This window comes from Amblyomma mixtum, chromosome 5, assembly GCF_055824585.1.
Source record: "Amblyomma mixtum isolate Tamu chromosome 5, ASM5582458v1, whole genome shotgun sequence".
Taxonomy (NCBI): Eukaryota; Metazoa; Arthropoda; class Arachnida; order Ixodida; family Ixodidae; genus Amblyomma; species Amblyomma mixtum.
In genome coordinates, this window is record NC_143016.1 from 91,481,912 (window position 1) to 91,504,063 (window position 22,152).

General features: G+C 44.8%; 1 protein-coding gene across 2 annotated transcripts in view; it reads left to right on the forward strand.

Moving 5' to 3' along the window:
* LOC149343017 (uncharacterized) overlaps positions 1-22,152 on the forward strand; it is a 75,436-nt gene that overhangs the window by 42,476 nt on the left and 10,808 nt on the right. The window contains exon 1 of one of the 2 annotated variants that reach the window (XM_089545548.1): positions 20,206-20,322. The exons of the other annotated variant lie outside the window; for it this stretch is intronic. Coding sequence (XP_089401674.1) covers positions 20,206-20,322 — 117 coding nt within the window. Of the gene's footprint in view, positions 1-20,205; positions 20,323-22,152 lie in introns of those variants that run through there. 2 annotated transcript variants of the gene reach the window in all.

Genomic DNA, 22,152 nt, shown 5'->3' on the forward strand with positions numbered 1-22,152 from the left:
AACCTGAATGTTGTAAGAGAAGAAAATCAATACTTAGCGGCGCCACAGGCGGACAGATAAGTTTCTGCCTATCACGGCGTTTCGCGTCTATGCGCTCTGCATGCCCGCGTGGTTTTGACGCGCCTCTATTTACAAGCGCGGAACAGCAGAGGAACTCCAAGTGCCGCTCCAAATGCTAGTTAACTTTTGAAGGAGCCTGTTAAGGTTGGTCAGATGATCGCCACGGTCGATGCAAAACTATGATGGCACGATTTTCGGTGATCGTACAAGGCAGTTTGCAGTGTAAACAGCCCCTTGAGTCTTCGTACGCTCGCCCGGCGAAACGTTCCTGGTTGTGCCAGTCAACTTCCAACTACTTGACGCTCTGTGGGGCTGACGTCACTGAAGTGCAGGCCGAAGTTATTACCGTGTACCGTGTTCCCGTTACCGGTACCTGAGCTCCGGGAGGCCGCGCGCAGCCAATGCATGCGCAAATCTCCTTGACGTCGCCACATGGCGCCACGTACCCGGCAGCCACGCACGCGCCTGCAGCATTGAGACCAATCAGCGCCTGCTCACCGGTGGTAGGCAGGCTCCCGGTACTCCGCTAACGGTAACAAGGTACACGGTATGCTAAATGTGTCTATTTGGGAGAACTTCGTTGACGACTTCGAGAACGGGACCCATCGTAACGCTGGCAAAGCTCCGGTGCAAACATAAACGAAGCGACAGTAGCGACGGCGGCAATAGCCGATAGATGCCTTCAATGTGCGGCCGGCGATAGCTTTCATGTCGGCTGCTGCTAGGCCGCACCGCTAGCCGCCAGAAACCACGGAGTTTGCGTTACGTCATGTGCACGTCATGTTTTACGTCACTTAGTCCTGTGTCGTCATAAGAGAGTCCCAAGTTTAAATCAGCGGCGGGAAAAACTTTTTCAACTTCGAATCCAAATTTCTTAGAAATAAATGCATCTTTCGCTGCCAGCCAGTGGCAACAAAGCCATGAAATGCTGAACTATCGGATTTTGCTATAAAAAAAATATTAATAGAGCTCTCCTCACTGTCCCTTTAAGGACTCCTTAAGGAAGCGCCATCAACAGAGAAGGCAGAGTTGGAATAATTATTTTATGCGCCGTATATAATACCCTACTCGAAAATGGATTTTAAAATAATCTAGTTTATGTGAAAGTGTTATTTGCAGCTCTTAGCAATATCAGACAAGGTTTTGGCTTCTGCAGTTATACCACTTGTCATATAATAGAATCTGTCGCATTGAGTGGCTTGTCTACCACTTTAATATCTTGCTTTTGATTGTTTCGCTTTTTCATATTCTATTATCTGCTATTGCCTTCTGTGTATAACTAACTTTGGTCGCTGCGCAAGGCATACGGCGCACTTTTTTTATGGAGCAGACAATGCCAGATGCAAAGCTGGTAACTTACTCAGAGTGCGCAAAGGAAAAAAAGTATAATAACTGCACGCTGCGCTAATGCAGTTTCACTGTTACTTCAGGCGTATGACATTTTATGCTGTAGGTACATGTAGGGCGCATATCCTAGATGCGTTGCCATTGTCGGGTATCCAATATAAAGAGTAGCACACAGACTAGTCACGAAGGACAGCATGAGGAACAACTGTCAATCTCCTGTGATAACTGGATTCTTTCAAAGAGATAACCGTCGGAACGTAATTGGAAACGTTTGACACAAAAGAAGTGACATGACTGCCGCTACGCTTTAACAGTGGGGAATAATAGCGGGGCAAGGCGCCAGTTTATATAAAGGAGACGAGAAACGGAGTCTGTGCTTAAGAGCAGCTATCTTGAGAGAATCATGGACCGGCCCTCTCCATTATTCGTGGTCACCGTGTGTGCTCTAGCCCTGTCACTCACACTGGCTCCCGCAGTCGCGAGACACAAAGAAACGCATGAGCTACCAGATGCTTGGAAGGTAAGTGATGCCCCTTACGACACATTTGTGTAAAGCATTGGAACTTTGTTTGCGGTATCGTGGCCACTTGCGAAGGGACTGCCTTGCATATTCTGCATGTCCGCCAGATGTGTCTGAGGCAGGTCACTCACTGAAGGGAAAGAACACGTAGGCAACCAAAATCTAGCTGAATGTTAACACTGTGGCACGTGATCTTGTGACGCCCACAGAATGCACAGTCAGTAGGCGGTGTGGATACACGCATGCGCAATGAACCTCGTGCCAAAATGAGAATGGCGGCGGGTGTCGGCGAAGCTTTCTGTAAATATTATTGAGCACTTCTCAGGTATATTTTTTACATCGATAAAAGAGTGTGAAACTTGGTAACATCACTGGGACAAGATCGTGCTCCGTCGCTGACAACCTAGGCACGTCTCAAGAACTTACGAAAAATTATTAGCCACTCATGGCGAAGGGGAAATAAAAAGCTGTGTGTTATGGGCTGCAGGCGAAGAACAATCTTAACGAAGCTGAACGTAGTGTCAAAAGTAATAAAAGATTCCTTCGACTAGAGGGACTTATGGTTGTGCGTACAGCGCACGGACAAGGCTTACCTGCTCCTGTTTGCTGCTTCCTAGCGCATGAGATCATTTAAAGGGTTCTAACGACATGTCTTAAAGCCAAATGTTAAACATCACTCCACCTCACGAACACTCGGAGAAATTGCTTGCAGCAAAGGCTTCGGTGTGGCTCCAAGGTTGCTCGTCTGCTGTGCGTGCCGCGCACATTTCTCAGGAGAAAAAGTGCTGAGGTTTGGAGATATTCACATTAGCCATAATAGTATGCCGGGCTGTACGATCCAGCGTTTTAAACTCACCGTTCAGATACATGTTCCAACTACACACCCAAAACAATTGCTGCGAGATAAAACGTTGAAAAAAAAAAAGCCGCTACTCTTAAGTGGAGCCCTATCCTGATCCAGCTATATAAAATCAGTCTTTTTTGGGGGGAACAACGACTACTCTTCTGTTCGACGAACGGGAGAAATTTTTTTTGTATATAAAAAGCGGGGGGTTCGTGTCAAGCCTTCGAGATGCCAGTGCTGTCGCTGCAAGTAAACCTGCTACTTAGCAGCACAGAGGAAGAAAGAAACAACTGAATGTCTTAGCTGCTCCTCACAATCATATCCGTGATGCTGCGGCGGCCCCGCACCTATTCACCATGGCACGGAAGTTGTGGTGGTTCCATTACCTTTCCGCACTGCACCCGACAGTACATAGAGGTTGGTTTGGTGGTGTTTATTGGGGTTTAACGTTCCAACGCGACTCAGGCTATGAGGGACGCTGTAGTGAAGGGCTCTGGAAATTTCGACCACCTGGGGTTCTTTAACATGCACAGTACCCGGGCCTCTAGAATTTCGCCACCATCGAAATTCGGCCACCGCAGCCGGGATCTACGTCTTTCAGGTCAGCAGCCGAGCTCCGTAACAATTGAGCGACCGCGGAGGGAGAACATAAAGGCAGGAGCCGGATTTTACGCTGCCTCACTTAGAGCTACAGGCAGAGATTTAGCTTTCTGGGCCTCCAGTAGAGGCTTCTAGTAGGATGGAAAGTTGAGCAAGTGGAGTTACGTTCATTTTGAAAAGAAAATACAGAGCAAACAGAGACGACTGACGTAGAAGAGGTGCACAACACAAGCGCCGTCTCGCAACTAAAATTTTTACTCAGGAGGAAAACTTTTATAAAAGCGATCGCGTTCCATGTGTTGATTGCCTCTTGTGATTGCTGACTTCACTGTTATTTCGGTCGCTTTTATTATGTTTTCTCTTAAAAATTTTATTTGCGAGACAGCGCTTGTGTTGTACATCTCTTCTTCGTCCGCCGTCTCTCTTTGCGCTGTAGCCGCCGCGGTGGCTCAGTGGCTATGGTGCTCGGCTGCTGACCCAAAAGACGCGGGTTCGATCCCGGCCGCGGCGGCTAGAATTTCTTTGGAGGAGAAATTCTGGAGGCCCGTGTACTGTGCGATGTCAGTGCACGTTAAACAACCCCAGGTGGTCGAAATTTCCGGAGCCCTTCACTACGGCGTCTCTCATAGCCTTAGTCGCTTTGGGACGTTAAACCCCACAAAACCAAACCAAACCATCTCTTTGCGCTGTATTTTTCTATCAAAATGAGATTCCTAATAAAGTTTTTTCTTCTCCTCTTCCGTCTCGTTTGAGACAGATATATGCCAATATAGAGACAAAGGTGCACATTCGGCAAAGCAGTAGAGTGGAAGTAGGCCTGTTATAGAAAGCGTACGATTTAGCTTAACGTTTGCAATCAGTTATCGCAACTAAATGCAGCTATATTTTTTGTTCTCACGATTGTAACTCTATCTTCTGATTATGAGTTCTTGCCTGCATCGAAGATTGGAAGTGGAGTGATATGAAGAAGCCTTTGCCCTGCAGGAGGTGTAGTCAGTCTGATGACGATGAGGAAGAAACCTGATGCTCTGTTGAGCGCTGAATAAAGTAACTTGAGTCCTGGAACGGAAATTGCAGTGGCGTAATATGTCGCCATTCTGATGACGAAATTCAGACATTCGGTTTTCGTTCTCTCGACTAATGTGATTGACACCGACCTCTCAACACTGCAGAGAAACAATATTAAGAGCAAATAGGGAACGTTGGAGATAACATAGGCACAGCACTGTTGAAAGTCAGTGCATTGTACGAAGTTTAAACCAGCAGCGCATATTTTTGCACCATATTCTTCGCATGTAGTTCTTCCTCCATGACAACGGTACTATTACCAAGGTACTGCATGCCCTTTGACTGTACTGCATTTTGTTATACGATGCCTTAGGCTAAATGATTTCAAAGAAAATCCGCTGGCTCAGAACCACCGTCCTCCCACAACAATTACTTTCATCCCAGGCATGCTTGGCTTGAGTTTTAAAATAGATCTCATATAAAAATTAGGTTATCATTCTTACAGAATTTTTGAAAACACGGTGAAAGACATATCCATCAGTATTGAAAAAATCAGGGGAGAACTTTCTTGACCTAAAGTGCGGTGAGGCGAAAGCCTTAAGCGCAGTGTTGCTGCTTGTGTCATTGATGTGTGGTTACGATGTGAAGCTTCGCCTCTATGACAACGACGCCGAATGTAGCAACGGGCACCTGAGCTGTGCTCTAAAAAAAAGGAGCGGAGTAGTCTAAAGCATTAGAAAACGGAGATGATAGGTTACAATGGCCCCTTTCAAACCTCGAGCTCGGGGTTTCCATTTTTAGAGCGCAGTATTCGTTGACTACGTCGTCCAGATTTCGTGATGAGTCTGTCTATAAGGATCGCACTCCCCGAGTGAGCTCCAAGTATTGAGTGGAACGTGACAGCGTCTTGCAACTCTGCCAGGGATTCCAGAGAACGCCATCACCCATTCGGCTCCACGCCTTGCTCGACGGTAATTCGTTTTTGAGGAAAGGAAATGTATCTCTCGCATATCTCGGTGGACACCTGAACCTCCACGTAAGGGAAGGGAGGAAGATGGGAGTGAACGAAGACGCCGTATTAGCTAGACGCGCCTTTGTTCATTCCAAACCATTGAGCTGGCGTGGCGGAGGGGTTAGCGTGCTCGTCTCGCACTCTGGAGACCCTGGTTCGATTCCCCAGCTCGACCAATATCCTACTCGGTGTTTTATGTGGTCTGACTAGAAAAGTTAATTAGGCTAATTGGTCTTTACCATTATTCTAATGCCATCCAACATGTCCTGCTGTCATTGACCTGTCAAGTGATGGAATTCTGTAGAATGTTTGGCCCATGTCTATGAAAGTTCTAGAAACGTCTAACTCTTAATGATGTGGGTAATGATAGTTGAGCATCACTAGCACATTTAGTGATACTAGTTAATGCATCGTTAGTGATAGTTAACATGACCTTAACTAGTACTCTGATTAATTAGTGCTGGTTAAGGCACAGGCGCAGTGCACAAAACCACATGTCACTTCTTAACGACTGCTAGTTACCAACTAGTCATTAAGTACAATGACAAAATCATGAAATCCCTTTATATCATGCTCAGATGTCTTTCGATTGCACCCGATTAAGTATCGATTGGTTATTGATTGGCATATGCCTATATAAGGCATGCATCCGAAACGCGGACACATTTGGTAACACGTCTTTGTCACGACAGTATGAGGCATTAAAGGGTTTCGGCTTAATACAGTCTTTATGCGACCGTTGAGACACCTGTGTTTCATCTATGTGCAGCTATTAGGAGCATTTTCAGCGGGCACCGCCATTTTTGACCAAGACCAGGACGGAGATCTGGACTGCGTAAGGGGCGTTCGGACAGAGTACGACGGGGAGTCCCAGAAAGCGACGATTCTGTGGTTTTTGAAAGGACAGAATGGAAAACCAGGGTGAGCGTGAACGATTGCAGCACGGTGCAAAATGCCTCCCTCTTCGGACGTCGGCTGTATTACTGTGCCATTGCTTATAAAATTAATGTTCCGAAAATAGTTTGAGGAATGAAAGCTTTGATAAAGCTTTGAAAGCTTTGACCCGCAAAGAGATGTACGCGAGAGAAGCCTTTAAACGTCAGAAGTACACTCAAATGTCGTCGAAACCCTCATTTTGAATCGTGGCAAGATGGCGGCTTCGGCGCCCGTATTACTATGGGCCTTTACCGGACGTTCAAGAACCCCAGGAGGTCTAAATAAACGCGTCACTTCCACTAAGGGGCCACTCATAGCTAGTAGATAGCTTCGTACGTTGAAACACTCAATTCAATTCTTACAATTGCATAAGGATCGCTGCGTAGAGCTCTGCTCTCGTCTTTCATACCAAATCTACGAAGATCATAAGCAAACAGCAAAGCTGCAACCCCAAAATGCTTCGCTGCTGTGTGCTTCGCAGAAAAATCTGCGCTGTAGGTGTGCTGTACGAGTAAAGCTTTCCTGCATTGAGGTTTTAGATAGATGGTGCTAGAGATTACTTCTCGTGTCAGATTAGCTAGAAGGATTTGCGTATTCCGGTCCTTAAAATGTTCCGGGAGAAAGTTTCTTATTTCTTTATTTATTTAGTCTTAGGGCCGAAGCAATACAGAGAGGTGTGGGTAGTAATAAAAAATATACGAGAACAATATTGGTGCCGCAGAATTAGATTATTTAATCACCTTAAACACTCTCAAATAATTCGGAGTTTGTAATGGATGCGATGGAAGCGGAAAGGTGGTTCCATTCCTCGGCTGTCTTGGGGATGAATGCGACGAAATGAAAGGTGGTGCTACTGCTTGGCACTTCTACCTTGAACTGATAGTCGTCTCGGGAAGAAATATATGAAGGCGGCAGAAGTAGGGAGTCTATGAGATGAAGGTATTAATGGTAGATTTTGTGAAACAGACATATAGGCGCAGTTCTTCGACGAATGGAAAGATATGGAAGGCTGAGATTCAACTCCATTGTGGTTACACTGGCACTTCGATTATAGTCGGAAAAATGAAGGTTTTGGATGGATTAAATCTTCAGAATTACTGAGGTGAGGTGAGGGTTCCATACTGATGACGCATATTCTAGCTTTGGTCTGACTGATGTTTTGTAAAGTATAAGTTTCAAGTTAGTGGGCGTTATAGGAAAATTTCGGCTAGTTAACCAACAACCGAACCCTTTATTACCCTGGGGAACGCTTTGCTTTTTTTCCTTTTACAGCTTTTGCCTTATGGCCGGTCTTCACATCTTACAATGGTTCCGGTTATTCTCGCAGTCAACGCTTTATTTCTTAATTTGAAGCCTATGACTAAGTTCACCTTGTTTTTTTTTGTTTCGCGGCAAATATAAAACAACACTTTCGATATAATTAGTTATATAATTTTCTCGCCAAGTTTTATACTTATTCTTTCTAAAATTATAGAGGAAATCATACGCAGTGCGTAATACTTGCGCCAATTACATTTGTAATCTTCTTTCAGCACCAACATGACTTACCATTTGAAGGCTGGATCGACGCCTGACAAGGCTGAGTATCTTTTGGAGAACTGTAAGTTTTAAGTTTGATGCACTCAGATTTATAGAGAATCAGTCGTCTAACGTTACGTTTCAAGAGGCGTAACCAATGGATGAAGGCCAGTAATTTGCTGGCGTCGCCCTAACGGAGCTTTCTGTTTCATTTTTCAAATAATTAATTGATGGGAAACATTATTCCAAGATTCTTTGAACTAGAATATTTTTTTCTGAATAGAACATATTATAAGATACATCTACTGAATGTATAATTTAAGGTAGAACACTGTTTTCCAAGTGGCACACTCAAGTAGCACGTTAGTGCTGAGCAGAAATTTAGAGTCGTTCTCTCAAAGTCGACGGCAAATAAGGAATACTTTATGAGCACTTTGCTTTTCGGATTCCCTGCAGCTGACGGGAGATGGAGGACCGTACAATACCTTTATACGGATTACAAAGAATGCATCGTTTTCGAAATTCCATACAAGGAGACTGAACGTAAGTTAACGCGCTTAAAATTTGGCATCGGTCGTCGCGTTCTCTGTCGTTATGACAGTGCTTGGGACAGTGCTTGGGCAGTGCTTATGCGCCAATGATATTGTGATCAAACAAACGGCAACCGCCGAATGAATGGGATGGAAAGATGTTCAAGTTACGGAGTGTGGTCGTGGATGCGCCTTATTTCAGCAGATTTCATGACTGGCACTAGTTTTAAATCATAATCTATGTTGAAGCGCCTTACGGAGGCATGCTTATGATGGAGGTGAGGTTACAATGCCTCAAATGAAGTTTAAGAAACAATTGCACGTATAGGCTCAGTTTAGCAAGGTTTTAATGTTGGCCCGACTCGAACAGTGGCGCTTACAACGCTATCTTTACAAGCATGGTTTTTTTAGTGCAAAACGGCCTGAATGAAGCCGGATGGGCCGCTTACCCAGTTTGAGCACGGGCGGAATATTCTTTTTTCTCTTCGTATTCTTGATGGTTCGCATAGTGTCTTCATGAGCGTCACGCTTCGCCTGCGGAGCCGAAGGCCGCAGGGAGAGTTAGACAACGTGGCGGGAATAGTAGGGCTTTACACGAGTGACGCGAGCTGTTCTACGTATTGTAGTTCCGAACTTTGGTTAATATTATGAGCGCCTGCGATGGTATTCCTACACTTCGAGTGCCCTTGACAAGCTGTGTATTCTAAAAAAACAAAATCGTAATCGAGATCCGAAACCTCCTGATATCAACACCGACCACCGTCGAAATTTTGGCATCCCGTTACATGGGCATACAGGCTGTTGTGTGATCAGCAATGAGGGCTACCGGGTCAAAGGTCTGGAATGATTTGAATCACCGCACATTGGCAGTTTGTTGGCGATCGTAGGGTTCAGCCGAGCAATTCATTCTGCGATGGAAACTCAATGAAAGGCGCAAGCCTGGTGCGTAAGCACCCAGAAGCTTCTTCACAAAGCCGGAAGTGAGCAATCAGCCACAGTCGCTAATGATAGCGCGTGGAGGTGTATGGCGGAGAACTCTGGATGGGAGCATAATAGGGGACACCCCATACAAGGTACACCAGAGTAAGAATGCTCAGAATGCTGAGTAGGTAACTCAATGAAACGAAAATGTAACGGTTCTCAGGTTGTGAAAATATGTCCGTGGTTGCCATAATACGTTAGGGCCATTTCGGTACGCGAGAAGAAAACATCGAGAACCGGGGTGGAGGACTCCCAATATTTGTAGCGGCTCACCCGTTGGTAGCGGGCAAGCCACTTTTCCTCACCGATGCCGGTTGTTCTCGGGAATGGACGTCGCTCACTTTAACTTTAATGTGGCCACGAACTGTATGTAAAGGGCCTCGAAACGTCGCCCTCCAGCGCATCACGGGCATGGAAGATGGTAGACCAGCAAGGCGACGACTGCGGGCAAGTTCGAGCTGGGGATCTGTCTTTGGGTGAACTTACGCTGAACGACTTCAACCTTATTGTCGCGAGGAATGGTTTATTGAGTACATCGCTGAACTGGAGCACTAGCCACCTCTACCTCATTCTTTTTGTCTCCTGCGTGGTTGGCATAGCCTCTTACTGGGAGCCACAATATCGTAAGAACCTTTAAAAACGCCATGACGATGTGCTGACTGAAATGCAGTTTTATACTTAAGCGAACAGTACAAGAGTCTGTGACCTATTTCCAGAGTTCGACTGCCCTTGACGCCTTGCATAATTCAGAAACGGTATCGAAATCATGACCGCGAAACTCCTTCCACGGTCAGTGACCACCATATCTAAATGCTGGCATAACGCTACAACAGCATACAGGCTGCAGCGTCTTGTACAAAGGGTGCTACAAATTCAAAGGACATATAACACGTTCATTCATCGGGGATCAAAGTAGTCGTAGTCTCCATATACCAGTAGGTGACGAATATGCTACTGCGCAAAGTTATAAGAGCAACGTAGATTTTCGTCGGTATTGTAAGTCCGGTATTGAAAAGTTAGAAACATAGTGCCGGTGGTGTAGTAAAGTTTAGAATAGTGCTTTTACTATGGACACCCCGCCATCACGTACTTCACGATGGTGAAATAAAGATTATTATTATTATTATTATTGTCAAGGAGTGATCACACTACTCCGATGCGGTGGCGTCGTTCGGTGGGCTGGTCGGTAGACGCCTACCCTGAGGCACCGGTTCCTCACACTGTGCCGATGGAAGCAACTACAGCAGCACCTATGACCGCTTATGGTTGTAGTAATATAGATTTTAATGGTAGCGACACCTACGAAACCGTCAGGCGAGCGGTCGCCTGATTGGCCATAGGGAGATCGGCGGTCGAGTGAAAATTTCATGCCTGATGAGGCACGGCTTGATTAGCTGCAGTTAGCTGTACTTAGCGTAGTAGAAAAAACAGAAGAGAGCGACTACATTAAGTATGCTAACACTTGAGAACTCACCAGCTATGAACTTTCGTTATGATTTCAGTGGAGACATGCCCCCTGACGCAACGATTAAGCCTAGTGATATCCACGAGCTTCGTTCATGTGTACAGTTTCGCCAATGCCGAGGAGGAAACTCACAGCATTTAAAGAATGCCAATCACCATCAAGCGTAGTTTTGCAATAGCAAACTCAAATCGGTGGTTGCTTACATAGAAGGACGCGCGTACACTAAGCGGGAAGTGCCGATTAGACCCATTCTGCCGAGCAACGGTGAAGGCAGCCGGCGATATTCGTCGGCGCAACTTGGGGGCAACAAATGGAAAATGGCACCAAATATGCGTCTGGGTTAAGCAATTAAAAATGAAGTACTGCTGTATCGAAGAAAATAAATACAATCAGCGGGAAGCGCTGGTGGTATGGGGTGTGAAGAACGCGGCTATCAGCGTTTCTTAGGCAGGAGATCCCATCATCGTCGCTTCTTGCGGGTTTGAATAGTGTAAAAGCAAGTTAAGGTACAACTGCCGCCCAAGACCACACAATATTTCTTACAAGGGGAGCTGATATTGTGCTTTAGGCCATGGAAACGAGCAGTAGCTGTTTGCATGAATCACTATCTTAACAATTAACATCAACGCCGGGGTGCAATATTCGTAATCAGGGCATTCGCGGGAGAATTTGCCGCTCGCACAGTACACACTCTTTAAATATAACCTTGAAGCGCCTAATTAGCGAACACAAGAGTTATTTGCCTAGAAAACAGTAGAAAAAGACGATTAGCACATAGCCTGCGCTGCGGGAGCAGTCGCGCGTGCGGCTGCGCGGAGGAGTTATGTGGAATTGGCGGTGGCTATTCGTCGGTGCGGGCACTGTTGCATTAGAGTTGCATCGGTTTTTGCACCCAGCCGAAAAGAGTGTGTTTTCGACTAGCACGCACACAGACAGATTCTTAGGCATGCACGCAGCTTGGAAGCCATCGCACGCGACCATTTTTCCTGCTCCTTTTGTGTCGCAAGGGTTTCTAGTTTGCTGCCTTGTCCTAATATGAGTTTTTAATTAATAACACGAAGGAGCAGCGGTCTTGAAGTGAGTAGTAAACTCCAACACCACGCCATTTGCGGAGTTTATCGCGAATGAAGACACGGTACGTGTCACTTTTCATATAAATCAGCATGAGAGCATTGATTTCGGCTTTCTCGGCAATCTGAAGTCGGAAAGCGCGCACATACCAACTTTTCCAACGATCGATAAGTGAGAGTTTTATGCTGAACGCTTCCAAAAAATTTAAACCTAGTTTGATTTGGCTAAACTGAAGAAAAACTTCCCTAATGCCAACCGTTCATGGCGTGCATGCAAGCACCTCAACGCAAAAAACGGCGCTGAGCAGACCACGCGATTGAGGTATGCGCTGCTCACTTGAGAGCTGGCAGCTTTTTTTTGAAAAGAAACAAAAAGTTATTTCTAAAAATATGCACCTTACCAATGAACTCAAATTTTCGTGAATTTAATGTGACGTATGGGGATCAAGCTCCAAAAAACAGTTTGTATTCGAAAGCTGGCTGTCATGGCCACATTAATCTCTATGCCTTGACTGTTGTGCGTAAGCATGATCCAATGAATATAATTTTTTTTTTACGACAGAGTGTATGTTGTGGGTGACCGACGAAGTCAAGCATGACGTCCCACAGCTGTGCAAAGACAAGTTCATGGACATCTGCGAGTATTCTGTGCTGGCTTACGACAACGACAGTTGCGGCGACATGTAGAGAGACGTTGCCACATTGCAACATTCCGAGGCCTCGCTGATGACATTCGGTTGATATTTCTCTGTGGGATGAATACAAATAAAGGTTGCTATAAAGGATATGATGGTAAAGGTAATTATAGGCAGAAAAAATGTCCATTTCCTGTATTCATAATATTTATAAGAATGCATTATTGTGAACGTGGGCAGAGGAAACACCCACGTGACGTCACAACCTTCACGTGATACGTCACGTGTACAACCTTGCCGAAATTGACGATCATCTTGCCTAGTCTCCTTTTATGCGTCAAGTGGAGTCTGACGAACACCAAGTTCCCGAATGCAGTCCAGCAAGGGGAGGTCGTTTTTATACTATGCATATCTGAAACCTCGTTATTAAGGCATAGAGGACCGTTCGCGTTCGGTCAAGTGCGTTCACTATTCCCGGAGAACTGTGGAGGCGTCGAAATAATCGCTTTCTGGCTGGAGAAGGCTGTTGGAGTGACGAGGCACTTCTCGCAGGTATTTTCCGGTCCACAGTCACTCGCATTGTTCAGTCGCGGACAAAGCTCTCCCGATGTCCTCGTTGACTGCAACTTGAGAAGGCTCTATCTTCGTATTCTGTTCTTTTCTCGAGCTGAGCCGTCAGTCTTCTTGTCTCTAAGCCTCTCTGCACAGTAGGCTTCTTTGTGTCACCATTCGGTTCCCCGAACGCCGGTAGCAACTCTAGTTTCTCGCGTCAGCGCGTTTGCGTCTGCGAGTCTTTTAATGTAGAGTAAATTATAGCGAGAACCATGAAGTCTTATGCGAACTCTTATTGCCCAGTGGCGACCGCTAGAGAGAGATGCGTAAGACTTTGCTTCGAAACAAGAGTTTATCTCACGGGTAGTCTTAAACAATTGGCAGTGGTTTAGGTCTGGTTAATCCTGGAGGATTGCGAAAGCAACAGGGAGAGAGAGAGAGGAGATGGAGAGCGCGCGGCAGCGGCGGCGGCCCCGGCACGTTATCTATGCGCCGCAACTGCGCATGCGCAACTGGCGAGCGCGACGACAGTACCTCTGAGTCACCCGCGCAGCGACGGCGGCGGCGCTCGAGCTGTGCACGGTCCTCGCGCATGCGCAATATGGCCTTGTGTCAGCTCCGCTAAATGGCTCGGCGGCTGGCGTAGTGTTGCTATCACCCAAAAAAAAAAAAAAAAGAAGCCAGCTCTTGGCGCCAGGTTCAGACTGTTAAGTAAGCGTGACTGTACTTGGGCGTTTAGGCGGACTCTTGTTTGGCACTCAGCTGCGCGCCTGTTCAAGGCGACAGAGGGCCCAGCAGGTGTCAATTCTATCTCTATTGACAAAGCGCTTTTTTAATAAGTCGTTTGCGGTCATCATGCACTTCCACGCTGAAAACGAAATACCGTGGCGAAGCAAAATTACAACAGATTTTGCACTAAAATTTAGAGATGCTTAGAAGCTAAAAGTGGCACCATTCTGAGTTCATCTGGGCAGCTGTTGCGCGCAACCTTCGCACAGACGAGTGCTTCATAGATTCTTTGTCATTTCTGTGGCAGAATAAAGGCATTCATGTAAATCTCAATGCACCAGGCGATTGAAACACCTTTGGCTAGATAAGTATCGCGGGTAAACTCTGTACCTCCTGTTTAAGAAAAACAATCACTATCCAGTTTCTCTCGACATTGCGTACCTATACTGCTGCTGCAGGTCACTGACTAGCATTTCAGTCCATATAAACTCCCGGAGGCATTGTGGCTAAAGTATAAGAGCTGACGGGGCGCGCATGGTGTTCAGGATCGAAAGTACAAGAGATTTTCCTGCCTGAGGTCAGATGCATCCGAAATAGCTGAAATATATGCCCGTGAAGAAATTAATCGCCTCTGAAGCCCGTCTTAACTAATCTAGACTGCCGCATATATACTGCGGAATTTGTGTGAATGGTACGTTTTATAAGCGGCTTACGGCACCGTTGAGGACAAGCGAAGAGTCTGTATTAAGAACACTGCTGCTGAATTGAAACAGTGCTGCATATTCTGTTTCAATGTCCAGTGTACACTGACTAGCGTGAATGGTGTAAACATCATAAGAAGTCTTTTACCCAAGTGCCTGTAACAGTGGAGTGTGTATTATGTCCCGTAGCGTGTCTTATGCGGCACAGACATGTAATTCAGTTTTTATTTGCCTTTAGACGACGTTCGCTTTCCGGAATGAATCTAAATCATCACTTCATCTCATCATTTTGGCACTCATAATTCAATTATTCTATCAGCCGATCGTAGCACATGACACTCCATCATGTACTATCTTCTACTATTAGTAGTTGATTATTCTCAGGGCTTAACCAATGCCTGGATTTTGAACAAGATGCCATTCCCATCAACACCTTTCGCTCGCCAGTTCATTTGTCATTCTCTTTCTTCCCTTCGCCGTGATGAGGAGCATGTCAAGCGATCTTTAAACACTGGCTAAAATCTCTGCTTTTCACTTAAGGGTTTATTTCTCGGTCTCAAAACTGCCAAAGACGTTCGAATGCGTCCAAGAAGACGCAATGCCGCAGCTGCTTCGAACGCCTCCTTCGTGCCGCTCTTGATCCAGAAATCGTGAAATGCTGTCGCTTCGAGGAGATGTCCAGGTTTGCAATATGGTCCAGGTGTCGTCAATGTAGCGTGCAGGTATGTAGCACTTTTGGTTTGTCCAGTTAACGTCCAGGTTTGTTGCACTATTGCGCTCGACTCAGACGTAAAAAGAAACGATCAAGCAATCATTAATTCCTGATAGCTGGCAAAGGAGGAGGTTAATCGGAGAGAGATAGGAGAGGCCTTTGCGCTGCAGTGGGCGCAGTCAGGTTGATGATGATGATGATGATATTTGATTAAAACCAGAGAGGAGCTTCGATTGAAAATAATCTTTGGTAAAGGTTCTTTCTTCCAAAAGCAGCTGTAGGGTCTGCGTACTGAAGACTAATCGGCGTAAATCTTAGTCGTTTGGTTCACCAAGTGATACGGCAGCTACTTCCATAGGTACTAACGATCAATCTGCAAATGATTAATTCCCTATAACAAATACCTTTAATGACTACATACAGTCATTATATTCACGTGACAATAACGTCCTCCTGCCAGACACCATTGCTTGCAGAGATGTATCAATCAATGATAATAATGGTAGCGTAGAAGATGTTTTAAGACTTGTCTGGAAACTCTTCATTAAGAAGTTTGCTGGGCTTGACTGCATCCCGATTTTGGCTTTGGTACGATGCTCATTATGGACTCATGGTGTACCTTGCCATCACATTTCGCATGTCCCTTGCTTCCTGTACAGTTCCCTAGTACTAGAGATTGGCTCTAGTTTCTTGTTTATTGATGACCGGTGGCCAGAAAATATATCTAATTATAGACCCATTTCATTAATCTCTCATGCGTGAAAGATTTTATAGCATATTATTTACAAACGAATTACGACATATTTTGAATCAGGAAATCTACTAACACTAATCTAATAATAATCTACGAATAATAATCTTAGTACGGCTTCAGAAGTAGATTCAGTATTTTCACCAAGCTGAATGAATTCACTAATGACATTTGCTATAATTCGGATGCGGAAATTAAAAAGGTGCAGTCTTCATTCATTTTTCGAATGGATTCGATAGAGTGATTCGCTCTGAATTAATGCATAAACTTGATTTCATACTGAGCAATCCGCGCCTTCTCAAGTGGCTCTCTGGTTTTCTTTCCCATTGTTCTCAGTTTGCCTTTCAACAGCGCTCACTGCAGGGTGGGAAAAGTACCCTCAGGAGTACAACGATGTTCTCTGCTGTTTTCTTTGATTTTTTGAATTTTTATAAATCACTTGCCTCGCAACAAAGCCTCTAATCTAGGATTGGATGCTACTGACTGTGTATTATAGCATAAAATTTGCTGCTTCAATAACAATTGACAGCTTAAAAAATCATTTTCTGAATTTATCTCTTAGCGTGCTACCCGGAAAATGACAGTTAACATCCATCAAATCGTTGTTGAGCTTTCCGCTCATAAAACGACACCTTCCATTTTTATTTACAAAATCAATAATACAACCTTCTAGAGCGTGAATGAACATATATACCTTGGTCTTGTTTTCACACCATGCATGCTAAGGTCGAAGCAAATAGATTTCATAACTCAAAGGAATTGTAAAAGTTAGGATACCTGCGTCGCACATTAACTGCAGCTCTAAGAGATACGGCACCATTAAAGCCTAAATCACAAAACCGGCCGCTACTAGAATATGCTTCTCTTATCTAGAATCCGCACAAACCATGGGACATTAATGAAGTCGTGGCCATTCCGAGAAAAGCCGCTGGCATTATACGACGCCGGTTTGAAAGGAATTTTCCGCCTTGCTGAGCGCTTTCATCGTTAGGTTTCCAACTCCTCGCGGCTCGTAGACGCACTGATTTACTAATGTTATGTTTTTCATTATCAACAATTCTTGCCGGGTTTCTTCAAATGATTACCTAGATTATGCTGAACCATTTTGAACTAGAAGCCACCCTCACATGAACATCGCGCCTTATTTTGACCTCACGGACACTTTTAAATGCAGTTTATATTCGAATGTAATCGAATAGTTTAATCGTTGGGCTGGTCATACTGGCTCCCTTTCTATAAACTTAAGTTTAATGGCTATTAAGTACTGCGGAATTTTTAGCATTTGTTTTATTTTTCCATATCGTACTTCGCTAATATTTGCCTCTGTTCGGTTCATTGTTATAAGATACTGCGCTTTTTGCACCCACTCTAGCAATAGCCGAAGAGGGCTGCAGTGTGTACAAATGAACATGTAAAAATAAAAATGATTCAAGCTACAATACGATTACATTTGTTTTCGCAGAACTATGCACTTTCACAATATTTTGAACTTGGCCTGTAATAAATGTTTCGCCAGGTCAAAGTGAAACCCTTTATCGATGTGTGAGGACTGCCCGACAGAAGGAGGACAGATTTTGTTGCAAAAAAAACAAACAAAAAGTACGCTTTTTCTGTCCAGAAGGAAGTAAAGAAGTTGGAACGCTTAAGGCGAACGAAAATTTCTTCCCAGTCTCAAGGCTCTCACAGAGAACTAGGCAGTCAGACATGTAATAGACTGTTTTCGAGGTTTAATACTTTTCATTGCAACACACGAAGTGGGCAAGACTAAATTTACAAAGAGGTACAGTACTCACGGATTGAAATAGGACACTCGGAGCGCGTGGCCACGCGCCTCGTGTGTCCTATTTCAATCCGTGAGTACTGTACATAAAAGCAATAGTCAAAAGTAAACGGCAAATTTTGGGTTAAGAGCTTTAATCCTGATCTTATCTCTTCTGTTGACTGCTGTCCTGAACAACAGAAACTGCATTGTGAACTAACAAATCCTGTTGTTTCTTCAATACTGTCATAATATTTTGATAAGTCACTATAAAATTGCTATGATAGCCGAATTTTCTGAAACAACCTTATTCACGATTCGGCAGTTTTGTGTCTGTTTGTGTGTTTTGGTTCCATATGATTTAGAGCGACGTGTTTCCTTCATGCTCCCGTATACTCATGCAAATGAATGGCATGTCAGCTTAACTGGGTGGAAAACGTTTCCTTGGGCATTTGCTGACACTGGAGGCCAAACCGCATGGCCCGCACGCTAAAACCGGACGAAGCATGAAAGGCGATGAATAGCTGTCTCGTCAGAGGAGTAATGACAGGAATGCGCGTGGGTAACTTAAGTGCGAAGAAATCACTTATTGCAGCCCAGCACTAAAGGCATGAGCATTGAATTCGCAAAGAACTGCAGGAATCCTAAATGCAATCAGCCTTTACTGCAAAAGTGTCAACACACATAGAAGTGATGGGTCTGGAATCAATGTCGGTATGCTATTTATTTATTTATTTAGCAATACTGTAAGCCTTTGACAGGCCTATATTTCTATTTCTACTGATTTTCTTCTAGTCTTTTTGACGCCTTTTTTGCGTGCGAACGTTTTAAACCTCTGTCTGATGAAAAAAGTGCCAGTACAGTCGCGTGCAAAAAATATTAGCACAGATCACTGGCGATTAGAATTCGTATATCTCACCACGCGGCGCTGCGGTACGCTGACCTGCCTAACGGGCCGCTTCCATATTTGCAGCCTAGGGGGGGACGGCAGGAAGTAAGCTTTATCAAGCGTGCACCGCCCGAGCGTTGAAGTGCCGACCCTACGTGACTGTGCTTGCGGCATTTATATTGGCTCGGTTATCATCAGCAAAGATTGCTTCTTTTTATTACTGCTTTTTTTATGTCCGCGATGGTTTGTCAAAAGGAACTCGCGCGAACAATAGATGATAGCGCTGCTTTTAGCCAGTAATTCTGCTGTCAGTGGCAGTCCGCTGAACCCCCCTAATACTGTAGAATGGGAACGGCCCGGCACTCTCGTTATCAGCCTCTTCGCCACCCGCAGCGCCACGCGTTGTCATTCCGGCGCTCTGGTGTTCCGTCGTGTGTGCTAACCTTTTTTACCCGCGACTGTACCTATTCCCAAACTTTTGGGTTCTATTCGCAAAACTGCTATTTGAATTGAAAGGTCCGTTCTTCGTGCCTGCGTTCCCTGCCCAATCCTGATGGGTTTTTTTAAATATTGGTGGAGATATCTTCGTAGGGGACACCAAATTCTGAGAGTCTGTGAGTTCTGACGCTGTTAGACTCCTCTTGGGTACTAAGTCCTGAAACAAGCTACCTGAATCAGTTCATAATTAAATGTATTAAATGTAGCTAGTGTTTCTTCATCGAAAAGCTAAATTTGACGTCGGGTAAAGGTGGAGCAGTGCTCAACGAAGCGCCATCAACAGAGAAAACTGAGTTCGAATAAACGTTTTAGGAGCAGTATATAATACCCAACTCGAAGTTGTACTTGAAACTTGGTTTTGTTTCACGACGTTTTGCATGAAGCACGAAGCAGGAAGTTTTGTTTCGAAGTTGTATTTTAAATTTCTCTAGTTTTGGCGGAAATGTATTTTGCAGCTCTTAGCATGTCACGCAAGGTTTTGGCACTTGCAGTTAGACGACTTGTACTACAATACTATCTGCAGCATAGAATAGTATGTCTACTACTTTAATCTCTTTCTTTTGATTGTTGAGCTTTTGACCTTCTGTTATCCGCTTTTGCCACCTGTCTATAATTAACTTTCGTTGCTGCACAATGCGTACGGCATACTTTTTTTATGCAGCAGACAAGGCCAGATGCAAAACTGGTGAGTTACTCAGAGTGCGCAAAAGAAAAAGTATCATAACTATATGCTTTGCTTATTATGCTGAGCTCAGTTTCACTGTTACCTGTCGCATATGACAGTTTATGCTGCAGGCACATGTAGGGTGCATGCCCTAGATGCACTGATATAAAACCAATGTAAAGAGTAGCATAATGATCAGTCACAAAGGACATGAGGAACAACTGTCAATCCCCTGTGATAACTGAATTCCTTCAAATAGATAAACCGCCGGAAAATAATTGGAAACGTTTAATCCAAAATAAGCAAAATGACGACTGCCGCTACGTTGTGACAGTGGTGAATAATAGCAGAGCAAGGTTCCCCTTTGTGTAAAGGGGACGAGGAGCAGGAGTCAATGTTTAACAGATACTCTCCCGCGTGAAACATGGAGCGGCCCTCTCCGTTATTCGTGGTCAGCGCGTGCGCTCTAGCCGTGTCACTCACACTGGCTCCCGCAGTCGCGAGAGACAAAAAAACGCATGAGCTACCAGATGCTTGGAAGGTAAGTGATGCCCCTCACGACATTTGTTTAAAGCATTGCAACTCTGTTCGCAGAAACGTGGCCACTTGCGAAGAGAGTGCCTTGCACATTCAGTATGTCAGCCAGATGTGTCTGATACAGGTCACTCACAAGAAGGAGAGCAGACGCCGACGACTAGCATCTAGCTCAATGTAAACGCCGTAATACGCGAACCTGTGACGCCCAGAAAACGTGCAGAGAGTCGGCGGCATGGATACGCGCATGCGCAATTAACCTTGTGCCGAAATGAGAAAGGCAGCTGGTGCCGGCGTAGCGCTGTCTAAATATTTTTGAGTACTTTTCAGGTAGATTCGTTACATAGGTTAAAAAGTCCGAAACCGTGTAGGATAACTGGCGCGCCATCGCGGCCTATCGCTGACAGCCTAGGCACGTGTGAAGATCTTCGAAAAATTATTAACCACTCATGACGAAAAGGAAATAAAAAAAAAACTGCGTGTTAGGGGCAGCAGGCCAAGAACAAAGGCCCCCCCTGGCGGGCCTTGTTGGGTTCGAAACGTCATTTTTTAGTACGATTGCTCGGTGCCTGAAAAATTTACTCCATGAATATACCCGACCAGACGGGTTTCCGTCAAACCCTGAATTTCTTCGACTATGGGGCTTATGGCGTGCATACAGTACGCGGACAGGGTTTACCCGCACCTGTTTGCTGCTTCCTAGCGCATGAGTTCATTTAAAGGGTTCTCCGAAGCTACAGTCTTGATGCCAAATGTTAAAAATCACTTCACTTTTTTTGACACGCAAGAGATATACTGAAAATATTTCATTCATAAAAACAAAGCTTCAGGTGTCCGTGTGGGTTATAAAAGACCGATTGCTGTTGGCAATAGGACTTCGAAACGACGAAGACTAGGATAAATTGCTTGAAAATGCATTAGCCAAAGGTTTCGGTGGCTCGTGTGGTGTGCACGCCGAACATCTTTGTCACAAGAAAAATGTTAAAACAAAGATGCACAAGTAAAAAGGTTTTGAGATATTCACATTAGCCATAATAGTAAACCGGGAGGCAGGAACGAGCGTTGGAAAAGTACTTCAATGAAATGCATGTTCTAACTATGTCCCTAAAACAATCGCTGTGAGATTAAACATTAAAAGAAAGGCGCTACTCTTAAGCACAATCCCATCCTCGTCCAGCTAAATAAAATTTCCCTTTTTATGAACACCGAATGCTCTTCTCTTCGATGAACGAGAGAAATTGGTTTTGTACATAAAGAACGATGCTTTCATGTCAAGCCTTCGAGATGCCGGCGCTGTCACTCCAAGTAACCCTGCTACTTAGTAGCTCAGAGAAGAAAGAAGCAGCGAAATATCACAGCTGCGGTGCCCCCGCAACTATGGCAGTTAACCATGGCGCAGAAGTTGTCGAAGTGGTTCCATTTCCTATCTGCCCAGCATCCGGCAGGAAATTAAGGCAGGAACGGGATGTTACGCTGGCTCATTTTGCTCTACAGGCAGAGCTTTAGCCTTCCAGGGCTCCAGCACAGGCCTCTAACAAAGCTTTATTTTCTCCCCCTCCCTCTCGTTTGAGACAAATATATGCCACTGTAGAGGTAGAGGTGTACCTTTAGAAAACCAATGAAGCGGGAGTAGGCCTGTCGTAGAAACCGTGCAATTATGCTTTAAACGTTTGAAAAATATTATCGAAGTTAAATTCCTTTCTTTTTTTGCTTTTACAACTGCGAATCTGTGTTCGGGTATTACTGAGCCAATGCTTATAATATTACTATTTTAAAAATGATTCGTTGATGAATGAAAGCTTTTAATGTACGTCTGAGCTGCCGGCGGAGACGCTTA